The sequence below is a fragment of the Mandrillus leucophaeus genome, unplaced genomic scaffold (genome assembly GCF_000951045.1).
Source record: "Mandrillus leucophaeus isolate KB7577 unplaced genomic scaffold, Mleu.le_1.0 Scaffold1189, whole genome shotgun sequence".
In the NCBI taxonomy this organism is placed as follows: domain Eukaryota; kingdom Metazoa; phylum Chordata; class Mammalia; order Primates; family Cercopithecidae; genus Mandrillus; species Mandrillus leucophaeus.
In genome coordinates, this window is record NW_012100198.1 from 323,694 (window position 1) to 342,597 (window position 18,904).

The window sequence follows — 18,904 nt, forward strand, 5'->3', positions numbered from 1 at the left end:
CACAGTATCTCACCCAATGTTTACCACTCCGAACACATTCCTAGAATCGAAAGATCCGGAGCAGGGAGAAAAGAAAAGGCGCCTACCAGAGGCCTGGAACAGTCTACTAAGCGCCACAAGTATATTAGCTTTTTCAGTGCTCTCAACAGCCCAGGCAGATGTCATCTCAATCTTACGGTTGAATAAATTTAAGACCTCTGGCTGGACACTAGAGGCTGGCGAAGGACGTGACCTTTGATCAGAATCTCCCGGAGGAGTGGGGTCCCTGACCATTGTCCCTTCCAGAGAACCTTAAAACAGACGCCAGGAGACCCTCTCGGATACTCTGCAGGAGTCAAGAGTCACGATATTAGCAAGCACATCGCAGCCATGCGAACCCTTTCTGGTTCAGCTCTCGACAAAAGAAATCAAGCCCCCAGTCAAAATACAACAACAACGGATTAAGCCTACCACCCTCTCCCCCCGGCCCCCAAATTCTCAGGGGAAATCCCCTAAGAGTCAGGTAGGGAGGTCACTGCAGCGACTTCAGGGTGCAGAGAACGCGGGGAACTAGGAAGAGGACGCTCCAGCCCACCTGGGCGTCTCTGATTGGCCGACAGTTCAGCTTGGAACGCTGGGGTGCGTGGCGTCATATCCGCCGGGTCCGCCATCTTGTTCCCAGGGGCAGTTGGCGGAAGAGATCGAGCTCACTTGCCGCCGGCTCCTCTTCTGCGTGGAGTTCTCGCGGACTGGGTTTCGCTGTTTGCTCTCGGCCCGGGGTCCTTTTGTCGGCGCCCTGGGTGCCCTCTCTTGCCCGGCTGGGGCACAGCAAGGCGGCCCCTTCTCCCGACGACGTTCCATGGAGTAGGGTCCCAGACCGTTGTCCCGAAGAGCGAGATCGAGCTTGGCCCCCTCCCCCCCCTCCTTCCTTCCCTCCCTCCTTCCTTCCGCCGCAACATGGCTAACAACAGCCCCGCGCTGACAGGCAACTCGCAGCCGCAGCACCAGGCCGCCGCTGCTGCGGCTCAGCAACAGCAGCAGTGCGGCGGCGGCGGCGCTACCAAGCCGGCGGTCTCGGGCAAGCAGGGCAATGTGCTCCCGCTCTGGGGCAACGAGAAGACCATGAACCTCAACCCCATGATCCTGACCAACATCCTGTCGTCGCCTTACTTCAAAGTACAGCTCTACGAGCTCAAGACCTACCACGAGGTGGTGGACGAGATCTACTTTAAGGTACGAAGCGTGTAGGCCTTGGCTTTGGGGGTAAGTTCGGAAGAGGGGGTATGGAGGAAACGGGCGAAGGCGGCCCCCGAAATCTGAAGATTTGTGGGTGGGGGAAGGTGGTTCGGCGGAGGGGGAGCTGCGGCCTGTAGTCTTCTCTGGGAGGGGTCGGACTGGGGCCGCCCTCTCGTTTCCATTTTAGATTTTTAGAGCCGGGAGAGCCCGCCACTATTGATCTCTCTCCTCCCCCAACCTTCTGCCCACCCCTGGGGGGAGTTCGGCAAGAGGGATTGGGGAGAGGAGGAAAGAGTAACAGAAGCCTTTCCAGTTTACAGCTTTAAAATTATTCCTTTTGACGTGGATCTACTGAGCGCCAACTTGTTGGTGCTTCTCCCGCTCACCCCTGGCCAGGGCGTGTAATGACTTCAGTATTGGCCTCGTGTTGTTGGTACTCACTATCCGATCCAGACAGGGAAATGGTCAGTGCGTGTGTGTCGGGTGGGGTTGGGGGGATGAGGGTGGAGAGGTGCCATTTCAAGAGGTGTACAGAAGGCCTGGAAATTTTCCCAGCAGGAAGTCAGGAGTAAGAGGTCTCAGCCACCTGTGCATTGGGCTAATTTAGAATTATCTGGGCCCTGGGCTTCTGCGGCAGGGTCGGTGCTGGCTTGGCTGTGCTGGGGAGCTCACCTGGCGCCTCCTCACTGCACTCTTGTCTCAGTTCTTGTTTCGTTAGCAGGATTGACTCAGTCTTGCAGCGAGGCTCGGAGCAGCCCAGGGTCGCAGGTAGAGGTATGCACTATTAATCATGCTCAATCGCCATAAATGCATTTCCCTGGTTAAATGAACGGCTAATTAGATTTTTTTTTCTTTTTTTTTTTGGCCATTGCTTTTGGTCCTTCACCAGTTAGGTAGGCTTTTTCCACTTCCCTGCAAATTAGGTAGTGTAAAAAATACCTTCCAGGCCTCCAAAGGTTAATTTCTATTTTAAAGAATATTAATAATAGCCTTAATGGTCTTTAAATATTTTATCCAGAGCATCTAATATACAATCCATTTTTGTCTATATTGACTTTTAAAAACCTGACAGACCACACAAAGTGTTTTCTCTCGTTTGAACGTACCTGTAGAGATGGTAACAAAAGGACATTCTCTTTCGTTTTGCCCACCTTTTCCCCTAGTTGAGTAATTAGGTTATTGAAGGATTTTGAGAGATTAGTTGCTTTTTATAGAAAACATATCTTGAGGAATACAGTTCAACTTTGGGTTGATAAAGTACACAGATAAATTTGGAATCCTCTTACGAGAGTAGGTCTGATTATAATTCTATGAATTAGTTTTTTTAGCTTTTAAAAGGTAAGACCTTTTTAGCATGGATACAGTATGGTGAATAACATTTAATCCTTAGCTTTATTTATGCAGTAAACTTTAAGCAGTTGAAAATTGGGTTCCTGCTCTTTTTGCGGCAGGTTCTGTTTTCTAACATAGGCAAAATGTTAATGTAATAGAGGAAAGTCTCGTTTTTAAGTTTCAAATGTGTTTTGAAACAAGATTCTACCAGGAATTGTTTTTAAATTCCGTTAAAAAACTAATAGACCCAGCTTTTTACTAATATTATCAGGACTTAAGACGTTCAGATCAAATACTCACTGAAATATGTAAGTTTCCAACGTTGTAATTTTATTTTGTATACATCCAACCCTGACTTTGGCTAGCTTTTAAGGAATTGAAACATCTTTTACATAGCAGTCTGTGGGGAGTAAAGGAAACGTTAAAGCACTGCGAAATAGTGTAGTGCTTAAACTTAAATGCATGATTTTCTATCTGAAGCCATTATTCAGGACTACAAAATTTACCATGTGCGGGTGGAAATAGAATTTTAGAAATACGTAGTGAAAAAACAGGATTTTTTTTGTATGTTTTTAAAAAAACAAAAATGGGTCTTCCCAAAAGGCCTTTTTGGATTCTATTATAGAGCTAATATTCTTTTGTTGTTCTTGTTGCTATTTTTAGATAAGGAATGGTTTTTGTAAGATGTTCCTTATAGCAAATATGATGCTGTATCATCTTTGATGATACTTAGTATATGCCTGTGACTAATCACACTCAGTTTTTGACATAACTTATATTCTGGGGAATAATTGGATTGGTTCACACATAATTAGGCTGAAGCTTAATTACAACAATGATCTCTGTAAGTGTGGCCTTTGTAATTTTATCTTTAATCAGGAATAAACCTGACCCTGGTGGAAAAAAATGTACAAATAAAAAGTTCCATAATTTTGCATCACAAGTAACCTGTTACTGTTTTAGAGATTTTTCCAGTAATTTTCCTTAATTTTATAATGTAGATTTTAAATTACAATAAAATTGAACTATTAAAGGTATTTTCAAGTATTTCAAATTAATGCTTAAACGTCATTAATACTTTTTGCTTTAAATTGGAGACTTAAATCCATTTTTAAAGGAAAATGTTTTAAAAGCAACTCATAAGTTAAAATATTATCAAATATTATCAAAGTTAAAATATTATCAAATAGTTTTTGCAACCAAGGGAGACTATGGAAATTTTCTGACTCCCAGATATAGATATCAGCTCTTTATAAGGCCAGTTTAGTGGGATTTCTCCTCTGCAAAGCTATTAAGGTTTTGTTAAACCCTAGTAGCTTTTGGGTGTTGTTTAAATGTCTAAGCAGTTTTTCCAAAAATGATTTACACACTTAATGTCAGTAAACATATACTTAATGCCAAAATAATTTTGGAAGAGCTGCTCTATTATGGACTTGGGTATACTTTTATCAGGCTTTTAAACAAATTCAAAGTATGAATGTTTGTTGTGTTCCTCTTTTCTATTTTCAGGTCACGCACGTTGAACCATGGGAGAAAGGAAGCAGGAAAACAGCGGGCCAGACAGGGATGTGCGGAGGGGTAAGTAGAAGTACGTGCATTTTTCAGTTTTTCTGTTTCTGATAACTAAGTTTATATTTAGAGAACTAGAGGCCTGTCAATTATATACTTGAGTGACAATTTTTTAAATCTAAATTCAAGTGTTCAGTGAAATAGGGTTAGAAAAGTGTTACTTTTTAATGCTTGTTTCTTAGTTCTGGATTATGGCTTGTTATTAATACCTAACAGGATTAATCAATTGGTGTTAAGAGTCTGTTAATTATTTTACTGCTTTTTCTTAACTCTTGTTTCCCCTAAAGGTTCGAGGTGTTGGAACAGGAGGAATTGTTTCTACAGCATTTTGCCTGTTATACAAATTATTTACCCTGAAGTTAACTCGAAAGCAAGTGATGGGTCTTATAACACACACAGACTCTCCATATATTAGAGCTCTTGGATTTATGTATATAAGGTGAGCGTACATTTATGTACATTTCCAGGAAATATCTCATTTTAATTCACATATGTTTAATAGTAGTCTTTTGTAATTCTAGATATACACAGCCCCCTACAGATCTATGGGACTGGTTTGAATCCTTCCTTGATGATGAAGAGGTATGTCAACAAGGGTAATAATTTGTTTTCTTCTGATTACTCTCATATTTTTATTATCTTTTATTTATTGGTGGTTTAATGTCTTCAAGAATTTCCTGTAGTTAAATTTATTTCAGTCAGATACTTTTGGAATTAATGTCCTTTTACTGAGACCTGATGGCTTTTATATATTTCAGGGTAAATTTCTGAAGTTTTATTTTCTTGTTTTAAAATTGTTTAAATGTGTTTGGTAATTATTGGAAATTTTTCACTTCTTAATTATGTTCTGTGTATTGCATTGATCCTGAATTGTATAGTTAATAGTGATTTTTCAAGATGGGGCATGCTTAAGATCGAGGTGATAATAAAATACATGCACACGGAATACTAATTGTAGCTTTTGTTTCTTCTGGAACATTTCAGTTCTTCACCCTCTAACTTCTTCCATATATCAGTATTCCCACTTGCATAGAAGTGCTGAATTGAAGAACTGGGTGTTACATAAATAGGCTAAGTGTTTGGATGACTTGTTCAAGGTGACAAAATTTTAATTCTAGCTTTCTGACTCCTAGTACACCACATGTACCTTTAAAAAAGAATTTTTTTTTAAATTGTAATTTGAGTCTCCCTAATTTGAAATCTGAGATACTAAGTTAGATTTAAATCATATATGCATGCATATACCATATACTAGAGGAGAATAATAAAAAATAAATTGTGTATGCATTGGCTGGGCATGGTGGCTCACACTTGTAATCCCAACACTTTGAGAGTTTAAGACCTGCCTGAGCAATATAGTGAGACCTCATCTCTAAAAAAAAAAAAAAAAAAATTAACTAGGACTGGGCACAGTGGCTCACGCCTGTAATCCCAGCACTTTGGGAGGCCGGGGTGGGAAGATCACTTGAGCCCAGCAGGTGGAAATTGCAGTGAGCCGAGATCATTGCCGCTGCACTCCAGCCTGGGTAACAGAGTAAGACCCTTTCTCAAAACAAAATGTCATATATGCATTAATTTACTTACATGGTGAAGTCTAACATTTCAAAAATGAAATGATGAGCTGTATTGTCCATTTGTCTACCCACTCTGCTATTTTGTGTTTTAAGGTTCATAAAGACTTTGAGTGCTGTATGTCAGTAGTCTATTTACAGAGTTCATCCAAAGAATTTATTGAATTTAAGGATGGTTCTAATGGAAATCTATTGTGTTCTGTTATTACATGCACACCTTAAAAAAAAAAGATCTTGTTTAGACATGGAGAATTTTTATTTTTCTCTACTCTTTTTTCTTTTTGCCAGTTAACTGAGTTACTTAATAACTCAGAAGCAGCAAAACGTGTTTTAAATCACAATCTTTAAGGGTTTTCTATCTTTAGATGAGTTTTTCATACTGAAGCACTTCTCCCTTCTGTCTTTAAAAAAGCATGTTCCTCATCATAATTGGTGTTGTATTGGTTTTGTTTCTGGATGCCTCTATTTTATGTTTTTTATTGTGTTTACAAATCTGAGGTCCTCTATTTAAGCTAACTTATTGTTTTCTTCCTTAGATATCTGCAGCGATTATATTTGGATATACTGTATATCTGAACACTTAAATGTGTGTGAGTGCAAGCAGTTTTACCTTTAGCTCTTGTTTTCCTGTTTAGATAACAAATCTCACTTTCCTTGTGTGCTTGCACTATAGGTTTGGGACTGACAATAGCTGACTAACATGTCCTGAGCTGTGAGAGGGCATAGCAAGAAGGCCTTCATGCGGTAATGACCCTTTTCAGAGACAATGGTCATCATGGATTATGCGTTTCCAATTATTTGTTCATTTATTTATTTTCTACATAACTAAATTAGAAACCTCACTGCTTCATGGCAGTTGGTTTGCTATTGCTTCCAGTTTTATTAGGGCTTCATTTTATATTAGAGCTGTTAAAAGATAACCGTTAGACAGGAATTATCTAAAGTAGATGATATGTAGCTAGGTTATGGTGCAAGGTATATGATGTGTGCAAATATGTCCACAGAAATAAATACATAGTAGGTATGTGGAATGTAAATTTAAGTCAATCGTTCCGCATAGTTTAGAAATGTAAGGGGCTTTTTCATATTGTTAACTGAGTGAGATCAGTTCCCTTTATGCCCGTGAGGCTGCAGGGTTTGTTCTCACCTGCATGCACACACTAAGCCCAAATATTTCTGTTCATTCATTGTCAGATTAGGATACGAAAATAAAATTTTTCTGTTAGTTTTTTTATATTGAGATTCCAAAGATGGTAATATTTTTATAGTATTAATGTATATATGGAAATACTTTTTTTGACGGCTAGGGTATCTTTTGTGTTTCTGTAGGACCTAGATGTGAAGGCTGGTGGAGGCTGTGTAATGACCATTGGAGAAATGCTACGATCTTTTCTCACAAAACTGGAGTGGTTTTCTACCTTGTTTCCAAGAATTCCAGTTCCAGTTCAAAAGAATATTGATCAGCAGATTAAAACCCGACCTAGAAAAATCAAGAAAGATGGGAAGGAAGGTGCTGAGGAAATAGACAGACATGTTGAACGCAGACGTTCAAGGTAATGTCACTCTTGAATTATGCTTATTTTTTATATATGTTTTATACAAAGTTAATGGTTCTGAGAAATAGTACGTTGTTAGGAATTTTACTGTTCATTTTATTAGTTTGTCACTTTTACCCCCCAAAGATTATTTTCTTCTTTTCAGGGCTTTTTCTGTAACATTATGCATCTGTAAATGAGAACAATAAACTTTTTTGCTTTGATGATTCTTGACATGGACTTAAGCATGAGGACCTGAATAAATAATGCTGTTGAAAATTACTATGAAAAGAATTTCATGTTTTATTCATTGAAATTTTCTTTCTCCCTCCGCCTTCCTTAGGTCTCCAAGGAGATCTCTGAGTCCACGGAGGTCCCCAAGAAGATCAAGAAGTAGAAGTCATCATCGGGAGGGCCATGGGTCTTCTAGTTTTGACAGAGAATTAGAAAGAGAGAAAGAACGCCAGCGACTAGAGCGTGAAGCCAAAGAAAGGGAGAAAGAACGGCGAAGATCCCGAAGTATTGACCGGGGGTTAGAACGCAGGCGCAGCAGAAGTAGGGAAAGGCATAGAAGTCGCAGTCGAAGTCGTGATAGGAAAGGGGATAGAAGGGACAGGGATCGAGAAAGAGAGAAAGAAAATGAGAGAGGTAGAAGACGAGATCGTGACTATGATAAGGAAAGAGGAAATGACCGAGAAAAAGAGAGAGAGCGATCAAGAGAAAGGTCCAAGGAACAGAGAAGTAGGGGAGAGGTAGAAGAGAAGAAACATAAAGAAGACAAAGATGATAGGCGGCACAGAGATGACAAAAAAGATTCCAAGAAAGAGAAAAAACACAGTAGAAGCAGAAGCAGAGAAAGGAAACACAGAAGTAGGAGTCGAAGTAGAAATGCAGGGAAACGAAGTAGAAGTAGAAGCAAAGAGAAATCAAGTAAACATAAAAATGAAAGTAAAGAAAAATCAAATAAACGAAGTCGAAGTGGCAGTCAAGGAAGAACTGACAGTGTTGAAAAATCAAAAAAACGGGAACATAGTCCCAGCAAAGAAAAATCTAGAAAGCGTAGTGGAAGCAAAGAACGTTCCCACAAACGAGATCACAGTGATAGTAAGGACCAGTCAGACAAACATGATCGTCGAAGGAGCCAAAGTATAGAACGAGAGAGCCAAGAAAAACAGCATAAAAACAAAGATGAGACTGTGTGAAAATACTTTGTAAAAGTGGATCACATTGAATCCTATAAATGATTAAATCTGCTTTTTTTCCCCCAAGTTGAGATTGTGCAGTAGTTCGCACTCCTCAAGCTCTCCCTGTAGGCTGCATTTTCATTTCCTCTTTTGTGTAGGGAAGTGCCTTTGTAATTCCATTTATTGCATTGGTGTTTTCACCCAATTGTTAAGTTTGATACATGATGCACAGATTGTTCTTGCATTTTTATTGTTTGTTTTTGAAATGTACAGTCTGTACATATGTCCTGAAAATGTTTTAATTCCTTTGGCATGGTTGCCATGTTGGTTAAATTTGTATAAGGCAATAAACTGCCACTAATCTATTTTTGTTTTGTAGGTGTGGGATTATGGTTTGTGTACTGAAGTTAGCATGGCTGTGCTTTTCGTAATAGAATGCTAAAGACTTTGAGAATGGAACTTGGATGTCTGTTGTAGGAAAAATATGTGCTGCCAATGTACATGAAGGCAGCATTGTAGGATTAACATTCTTGTCCACTGTATATTATCTTGGAAGGCTCTTGTTAATATGTTACACTTAATATTCTCCACAGTTACCTTTAGAGAGAATTTATGAGAAGTTAGTTTCTGATGCAGAGGTTTTTAGGCTGTGATTTCATCAAAAGTCCTTTTAGCATTCTACCTCAAAGGGACACTTAGTATGCCTAAAATTTATTCACTTAGTTTTCCTTTTTTATTTGAAAAAAATACATGACATGTAATCCTTTTTTCTTGAATTCTTTCTCAGATTTTAAAGTACTATATTAAAGAAAAAAATTAATGTCTAAAGCCTAGCATTCTTGCAGAACCCTATACTAACATGTAATTGGGAGAGGGTGGGGCAAATGAGTAGAGAAACAGATTCAAGTGTCAAGCTTCCAAAGCATTTTTATAAATGAAAAATCCTTAAATTATGAAACAGCTTGATATAGTGTCCTTTTTTTAAAATTCCAAACTTTTTTTATTGATAATGGAGATTGCTGTTTGAGTTTTTAAACTTAATCTAGAACAGAGGAGTATTAAAAGTAATGCTGTGCTGCATTATTTAAGACTATCAGCAAATTTGATAGATTGTTCTTATGACTTGTATTCTGATTACAGAGAACCATCATGAGTGTGGAATAAATACTGGATTAAATCCTTTATCCTGGGTCTTGGCTTTTCCCCCATTTGTTAACTTTTTTTTTTAAAAAAACATGTTTTTATTGTGGAAATTGATGAAACGTCAGTAGAGTCGCACTTTGTGTACAGGGATGTCTTAGTTCCCAGAGGACAAGTGAATTTTAAAGAAATGCAGAGACTGGGATTGGGCATGTGGTAATCAATAATCTTTATTAGAATTCTTGATAATGGCAATTCCGTTTGTCAGTGGTTACGTGTCACTTGATTAATTTGTTCCATGTCAAAGATGTTTATTGGGATATCTTTTACTTGGACAATATATTAGCATTTTTAAAAATTTGGACTTGAAGGAAATTCTTTAAGATAATTCACCCAGTTCTTTTTAGAAAAGAAAATAGAGGCCCAAAGTAATGTTGTCAGTGCTAGGGCTAAAACTGAGTATTCTGACAGTGTAGTGAACCTAGCACGCACCCTGACGTTTGTTTTATCTCACTAGTTATACTGGCCAACTAATGCGCACTCAGAAGCCACCTTGCAAAAGTGTTAAATGGAGCAAACGAGTACACTTGCAAGAGTCCTCCATATGTGGGCTTAACATTTGTACCACTCCATTTTAGAAAAATCTCATTAAATGAATTCATCAAAAAATGATACGCTTTTTTCTTTTTTAAGAAAGTTCCATTGTGTTTTAAATTGAGCATCAAGTGAATTAGTACTATAGACACCCAGAAGTTAGAAAACATATTGTATAATATGAAAGCCACTAGATTTGTCTTGTGTTGAAAATCCATTTTTAGCATACCTAAATTATGGTGCTACTACTTTGGATATGGTTCCATGTGAAATGTTTATCTGACTGTATTTTAGGTAAAATGTGGAAAGAATTTAAATAATTTCAAATGGAGGTGAAAGAACTATCACTTTGATTGATAGTTTGATGATAGTCACTACATTTGTTTTCTTGTGGTGTTTTTGTTTTTGTTTGTTTCTGTTTTTTGTTTTTTTGAGATGGGCCTGGCTCTGTCACCCAAACTGGAGTGTAGTGATGCAGTCTCTGCTCACTACAACCTCCACTTCCCTGGTTCAAGTGATCCTCCGACCTTGGCCCCCTGAGTAGCTGGGACCACAGGTGCGTGCCACAACCAGACCCGGCTAATTTTTTGTATTTTTGGTAGGAATGGGATTTCACCATGTTGCCGAGGCTGGTCTTGAACTCCTGGCCTCACGTGATCCACCCACCTCAGCCTCCCAAAGCGCTGTAATTGCAGGTGTGAGCCACCATGCTCGGCCCTTATGATTTTTAAATATGTTTGCTTTTGAGGAAAATTATGGTAGGTGTGAGAACATGTAAATTGTGCTAGTTATTGCTATATATATGCATGATTTATTTGGAGAGTGGCTTCCTAAGAAACTGGGAAAACAAGTGGCTATGAAAGACATCTCACATTTCTTGAAACGAGAACATTGGGACACGAGGAACATCACACACTGGGGCCTGTCGGAGGTGGGAGGGATGGCATTAGGAAAAATACCTAATGTAGATGACGGGTTGATGGGTGCAGCAAACCACCATAGCACACATATACCTAGGTAACCTGTGTGTTCTGCACATGTATCTTAAAGTGTAATTTATGCACAGAACTTAAAGTATAATTTTTAAAAAATTTAATACAGCTTAATACAATTAGCATCCTCCATCCAGTTTTGAACTCACTGAAATGATTTCACCTTTGCATGTATTAATATCTTTGCCTGTTAAAGTTCAGTTTGCAATTAGATTCTATACATGGGCTAGTATATCATCAATCTTAAACTTTTAATATAAAATGTTCATTTTAATGTTGCCCTGTTTATCTCTTACTCTGGTTTAGTTTCTCAGTTCCTCTAACGCAATGGTTCTTAACTTTGGAGTTCTGGGCCCAATTTTTAGGAATCTGATGAAAGCTACAATCCTGTCTAAAAAAAAAAGTACCCCGCAGAGTGCAGTGGTTCATGCCTGTAATCCCAGAACTTTGGGAGACTGAGGCCAGTAGATACCTGAGGTCAGGAGTTTTGAGACCAGCCTTGCCAACATGGTGAAACCCCATCTCTACTAAAAAATGCAAAATATGGGCTAGGTGCAGTGGCTCATACCTGTAATCCCAGCACTTTGGGAGGCCGAGGCAGGCTGATCACGAGGTCAGGAGTTCAAGACCATCCTGGCTAACACAGTGAAACCCCGTCTCTACTAAAAATACAAAAAGTAGCCGGGTGTGGTGGCATACACCTGTAGTCCCAGCTACTTGGCAAACTGAGGTAGAGTCGCTTGAACCCAGGAGGCAGAGGTTGCAGTGAGCTGAGATCAAGCCACTACACTCCAGCCTGGGCGACAGAGCAAGACTCCATCTCAAAAAATAAAAACAAAATACGCCGGGCATGGTGGTACGTGCCTGTAACCAGCTACTCCAGAGGCTGAGGCAGGAGAATCGCTTAGAACCTGGGAGGCAGAGGTTGCAGTGAGCTGAGATCTCACCACTGCACTCCAGCTTGGGTGACGGAGACTCTGTCTCAAAAAAAAAAAGTACCCTAAAATTTGTGTGTAATTTCAAAGGAACTCACAAACTGCCCTAGGACTTTGGTTCTGCTCATTAACTGATTTTTTTTAAGCTATGCTTAGATGTACAGCATTTGGAAACTAATAGCATAATAAACCAGAAATTTAAGTTCCTAAGAGTACTTAGGCAGTTAGTTCCAAAGGCAATATCTATTTTGTTTTTTTACTTAAAGGTGTAGAGGGAGAAAAAATGGCAATGGTATTCACTTAATTCTCTTCCCTAAAAGTTGTCCTTTATGAATATAAAGCTTTTGGTTAGTAGAGATGAGGTCCCACTACTGGCAGTTCATACATCTTTCAACTGATGCCAACGTGCAACCTCAAACACTAGTTGACCCATTCTCAGGTGATATTGGCCAACTGATGGGCGTTGATTCTGGCCCTAGTTTGATTCTATTACGTAAATACTGAAATCAGCCTTGAATGACTACATTATAGGACCTCTAAGTAGAGATGATTTCATGTGGCAGGAAACGCTTCTTGGTAGTGTCACTCTGTGAAATTCCCCCTCCATCATTCCGTCTTATAAAGTCCCACAGCACTTTGCAAATACCTCTGAAATGGCATTTATTGGGACCATTGTCTATCAACATTTGTTATTACGGGAAACTGCATGACAGCAAGAGCACAACTGGAAAATGTTAGCGTCATGGCTGACTTAAAATCCATTATTTGATTTCTCAGAGCATTGATATTCAAAGAATTTCTATTTACATAATCATGATCCACAATGTGTTGCACAGATACGTATCCAGGTGTGTGTGTTAGGGGGTGAGGAGTGCCTTTTCAGCCTATTGTATAAACAGAGAACTGACCTGAACAGTATTTCATGTAAGCCCTGAGGTTTTGCCACAAAGATTGGAAAAGGAACTACTTATTGCAAAGAAATCCTCACATAAGCTTCCCTGATCTGCAGGTACTTAAAGTCCACCAATCTTCAGGTGGTTTTCCTTGGCTGATTCTTGTTCTGGCCGTTCTGAAGCTGAATTATTTCTCTATTTCTTGAGTCAGTGCAATTAGTCACACACATCCCTGCCCCCGCCTTCCAACAAATTCCATCAGCTGTAAACCCCTGACATCCAAAATAAACATATAATGTAAGTGAAAACAAGCAGTGCTTGCTGAGCAAATGCAAGGGAAGACCTCTTGTCTTCTCCTTCCCTCTTACTTAGAAATTTTGAAGTCAGTGTCCTGGATATTGGACTATACCAATAGAGGGAATGTCTTAAATGCAACACTCATCCAGCCAGTCCAGGTACTGGTTCAGTGAACATGTCCTGAATGAAGTGTTCCACGAGTTATGCCGAAACTTGTGCAGGGACAGCCAGTGATTTGTGGATGTGCCAGTTATCTATACATTTTCTAGCTCCACATTCACCTTTTATTTCCCTGCTTCGTGATTCTGGGCTGGGCCTTTTAAACGTTTTGCCGTTGCCAGCTGGCATAATGTTAAGCTTGTCAGTGGAGCATGCTGCAGGGAGCTGCGGCAGAGCGGTGTGCTTTCTTTTTTCTTTTTGCTTCTCCATTGTGTAGGGGCCACTGGCATGTAGAGCACCCAGCAATACATATCCCCCAGCAAATTTCAGTAGCGTCTCATTGAGAGAAATGGGAGTTCCCCCCGTCCACAAGTCCCCCTGCCAGCTTCCCAGCAAGTTTGCTAGTGCTCCAGCAGGCAGCTGCCCAGGAATTTCAGCAGGACCTCACAGGTTTCCCAGTAAGTCTCAGTGGCACCCCAGTGGGTGGCCTCCTAGCTACTTTTGTTGACACGTCTGCTCTCCGGCTCCAACCTTCAGCTTCACAACTGCACCCTCACCAACAAGGTCTGAATCTCAGTCTTGCAAGGGAACGTCTCCCAATATTTTCATTTTTTGTTTATTGTTTTTTGTTTTTTCAGTTGTTGTTGTTTTAGAGCCTTGCTCTGTCACCCAGGCTGGAGTGCAGTGGCACAATCATAGCTCGCTGCAGACTCAACCAGGGCTCAAGTCATCCTCCAGCCTCAGCCTCCTGAGTGGTTAGGAAGGATTATGGGCGGGTGCCCCTACAACTGGCTGATTTTTATTTTTCTTCATAGGGACGGGGTCTTACTGTGTTTCCAAGCTGGTCTCGAACTCCTGGCCTCAAGCAATCTTCCCTCCTTGGCCTCCCAAAGTGCTGAGATTACAGATGTGAGCCACTGTGGCTGGCCACTTCCCCCAAATTTGTTCTTTTCTTGGGTCCTCTGCCTCAGCACTAGAGGTAGTGGCTGCTCCCTACATCCACTATTAGTGTATTTTTTTAGAGTTCTCTTTACCTTTAGTAGTTAACCCCATTACTAGTTAATAATTGTTTGTTTCAAACTTTCCCTCTTGGAATTACTGTGTGTTTTTTGTCTCTGGACTGGACGCTGAGTGATACAACGTATTAAAAATGATGCCAATCATATGGATGCTGCCTCCTTTGGCTAGCTGATGAGGTAGTTTAGTATAAAGGGCTCAGCCCAAGAAGTTTGTTGAGAATTATGTAAGTGAATCAGACAGGCTTCTTTCAGAATTTTGACTGAAAACTAAGAATTGGGCAGTCCTTTTAAGAGTGGACAAGATGCATAGTTGTCTTACAACAGTAACCATGTAAAAGAGTCACCGGACCCTGAAGCTACCTTATTTCCTGCTGGCTTTCTAGTTTTTTCCTACTCTGGTCAGTGGATATCCTTGCAATTTTTCTGTTTTCCTTAAGGTGGCCTGAGTTTCTCTTCCCCAGGATCCAGGAGCCTAAGTCTGGTTTCTTTCATTGTAATAATCAGGAATCCCTGATCAGTAAGGGTCTTCCTGATATTTTCTAACATTGAGTTTTTAATCTGTTTATCCTTTTTAGTACCAGCAAGAAAATATCATCTACTTAATTTGAGCAAAGAAGAAAAAAAGTGGAGTTTGTTTGTGACAAAAAAGTGGGGTTTGTTTCTTTGTTTGTTTGAGACATGGTTTGCTCTGTGGCCCAGGCTGGAGCACAGTGGCACGATCATGGCTCACTACAGCCTCAGCCTCCCGAGCTCAAGTGATCCTCCCACGTAGCTGAGACTACAGGCACACACCATCACACCTGGTTAATTTTTTGTATTCCTTGTAGAGATGGGGTCTCACTGCGTTGCCCAGGCTGGTCTGAAACTGTTGGGCTCAAGTAATCTTCCCACCTTGGCCTCCCAACATGCTGGGATTACAGGCATGAGATACCATGTCTAGCCCAAAAAGGAAGTTTTATACAATTCCTTTTTTTTGGTGGAAATGGTCTGCCCTTGGCAGAAGGGGGATGTAAGGGCATAGTGGAAGACTACTTTATGAATTAGGGCCACTAAAAATCTTGCAGTTTCCAATTTTTTCCTGGACAGTTAATCCTACTCTATATTCCTCCTATATCCCTAAACATTTCTTTTTTATATCCCCTACAATGGCTACTTCAAATTTTTACTAGTTTCTAAAGTTCCTACTCCATCTCCATATTCATTTCATATTCATATTCACTGCAGCCTTGACCTCCCTGGGCTCAAGCACTCCTCCCACCTCAGCCTCCCGAGTAGCAGGGACTACATGCACACACCATCACACCTAGGTAATTTTTTATATTTTTGGTAGAGATGGGGTCTCTCCATGTTGCCCAGGCTGGTCTCAAACTCCTAGGCTCAAGTGATCCACCTGCCTTGGCCTCCCAAAGTGTTGGGATTATGGGCGTGAACCACCGCACCTAGCCACCTCTCTCTATATCTTTCTGTTACATGTCTTAAATTCTGCCGTTGGCTAATCTACCTATGCACCAGATCACATTCACTTATTCATTCATTTGTGTGGTTGACTGCCAATCGTTCCCCAATAGAGATTGCTGGCATGTATCGTTAGTCTCTTCTATCTCCTCTCACTGAATTCTGCTGCTTAGAACTTTGATGTGGTAACCGGAACTTTATCTTGGACCAAGAAGAAGGAGGGCCTCATCCTAGGGATGGCAGACTAAAGAGGAAAAAGGAGGCTGGGTCTCTCAAGACTCTGTGGAATAGAATTGCCATGCCACTCCTGGAGGCTTTGCCTGTACTATTTTATATCAGGAAGAAACTTCTGGTTAAGCCACTGTTACAGGTTTTCTGTCCGCACTCAGCAAAACCTAATCCTGACTAATCACAGTTTTGATATCTGGAATTGCACACGAAGTAACAGAAGCTAAAATAGTGTGTGTGAGCTTAGTGAAGGAGGTTGGGTGTCAGGAAGCATGGACACAGGTACGTGTGGGCTGGAAAGCGTATGATTCTTGTATGGAGCATCCTCACATTTTCTCCCTCTTCCATTCCAGACTATTTTCTTTATGTTTTATTTTCAGTCCCTCTCCTGGCCTTTGCATTATTTACTATTCTTAAATTTCTTGATATTACCTTATTAATACACTAATAATGTTTAAATAGACTTCCTCTCGTAGCTGTTTCCTCTCTTGGTTGTCTTAGCTCCATTCCCTTCAGTATCAAAATTCATGCATTCATTGCTTTGCGGAATCTCATTCCTGAAGGGAGAATTTCAGACAGCTGGTAAATTTAGTCATTCAAAGCTTTAAAGTAAATTCATATTACAAAAGCAACCACTTTATTTGCATTGTTTCCCGATGGAACAGTTCAGTGATAACACTCATTACCTATTTTGACAACCAAGAAGTTGACATTAGCCAGAGATGGTTGCTAACACAATAGTTATCTTTCCTAACTCATTTCTTTGAAATCATTGTACTTCCAGACCATTGTTTCTCTCTCTTTCCTGAATCCCCTAGGTCCTATAAAACACATGTCATCAGATTACACCATCTACTGTCCCTCAGTTGTCTATATCATCCATACCCGAAAGATACTCCCCTAATATTTTAATACTTACAGAGTTTAATAGATGGCTCAATACCTCTTTCACCACTCTTGCCATAATTCTTAGTGATTCCAATACCCATTGAACAATCCTTCCAATACTCAGACCTCTCAATTTTTTGAATGCCTGACCTCTAATGATATTTTTCCTCCATCTGACCTCGGCTGTCAGTTCCCATGGTTACATCACAGACCTGGCCATCATCAATAACTGGCACTTCCCCACGGTTTCCATTTCAAGCATCCCATTCTCTAATCACCAACTCCTATATTTCCTGCTTACTTTCTCTAAGATACTCTACAACAATTCTTTAACTCCCTCGGGTCTCCATTCTATTCCATTCTATCCTGCCAACCTTTCATTCCATTGCAGCACCTTTAGCCTCCGTTGCAGTGAGGTATTACAAACCACAGTTCCTTGCTTACCCAGCTTAGTTTCCACTGTACAATATTATAAATCACATTCTTGTAAACACTCTTAACTCCCTTGCTGCGGTCTCCATCACACTTGTCTAGTAACACCCCAATCCAAGTTAGATACTACTCTCTGTCTACTCTGTGCCTGCACACAAGTGACTGAACACGACTGGCCCTGTTTACCATCACTCCCAATGACCCACTTGAGGGGTTTGTGCTGCCTGCCTCTGGAACTGTGGGCTTCAGCAAACTTCTTTACATGTTGCACCCTAGGTGCCTCTGTTGCCCTGGTGTACACCATGGTGTACCATCCAGACCTCCCCTCCAGAGCTGTCCTGAATCCGGGCCAGGAGCACTAACATTCCTTTATCCACCAATCATTGGATGTAGGTGGCCCAGGGAGCAGGTATGACTTTAAGCCAGGCAGCTCTCATGAGCCAAGGGCAGGTCTGTGAGAGACTGAGCGGGAGCTGTCAACCACCAACACTCTCTGCTGCTGGGGGCATAAGTGCACAGGCTGTTCTAAGCAAGCTGCTCCCTCCTCAGGGCCTTTGTACTTGCTTTTCCTTCTGTTTGTATGTTCTTTTCCTAGGTTTCCAAAGGATGCACTTCTTCACTTCCCTTAGGCCTTTGCTCAAGCATCTGGTTGCCAGAGAGGTCTTCCCTAACAGCTGTGTTCTCTCCTATCACTCCAGTTTTTCTTCATAACATTTAGCAACACTCGACATATTTTATTACTTTAGCTGCTTAGTTTGGCCTTCCTTTGCTAGAGTACATGCTCCAAGAGGACAGGGTTCCGGTTTGTTTGTATTTCCCATGTCCTGAATAGTTCCTTGTCTTCATTAGGTCCTCAATATGTCAATATATATTCGTTCGGTGCAAAAATTGAAATGCCTTAAATTCATAGTAGTCAGCTCATGAGGCAGAGCAGTTTAGTGGAAGGAGTTTAGGGTTTTGGAGTTAGACTGATATTTGAAAACACCTTTATTTAGATATAAGTAGCTTGTAATAAACTGCACATATTTAAGACATATTTGGACGTATATATACACTCAAAGTCACCACCACAGTTCAGATAATGAGCATGTTCTTCATCCCCAAGAGTTTCCTCTTACACTTTTGTAATCCCTCCTTCCTGCCATTCTCCATCCCTAGGCAGTCACTGATTTGCTTTCTGTTTTTAAGAGTAGTTTGCATTTTCTAGAAATTTATATAATTGGATCAAACCATCTGTATTCTTTTTTGTGTCTGACTTTTTTTAGATTCATCCATGTTTTTGTGTGTTCCTTTTCTTGCTGGGAAATTTTTCATTTGTTTATTACTTACTTTGGCTGACATACATTTGGTTTGCTTATAGTTTGGGGATTATTAAAAATAATGCTACTGTGAATATTCATGTATGTTTTTGTATGGACATATGCTTTCTTTTTTTTTTTTTTTTGAGTCAGTACCTAGGAGTGAAA

The 18,904-nt window shown here is 40.4% G+C and overlaps 1 protein-coding gene across 1 annotated transcript; it reads left to right on the top strand.

Annotated features, from left to right (window-relative positions):
• Positions 1–208: 208 nt before the first annotated feature.
• PRPF38B (pre-mRNA processing factor 38B) lies at positions 209–10,215 on the top strand. The gene is made up of 6 exons (XM_011965949.1): positions 209–1,212; positions 4,057–4,125; positions 4,404–4,555; positions 4,638–4,698; positions 7,017–7,240; positions 7,566–10,215. The coding sequence occupies exons 1-6, from the start codon at positions 937–939 to the stop codon at positions 8,422–8,424; spliced, it is 1,641 nt and encodes a 546-aa protein (XP_011821339.1). The 5' UTR covers positions 209–936; the 3' UTR covers positions 8,425–10,215.
• Positions 10,216–18,904: the final 8,689 nt, after the last annotated feature.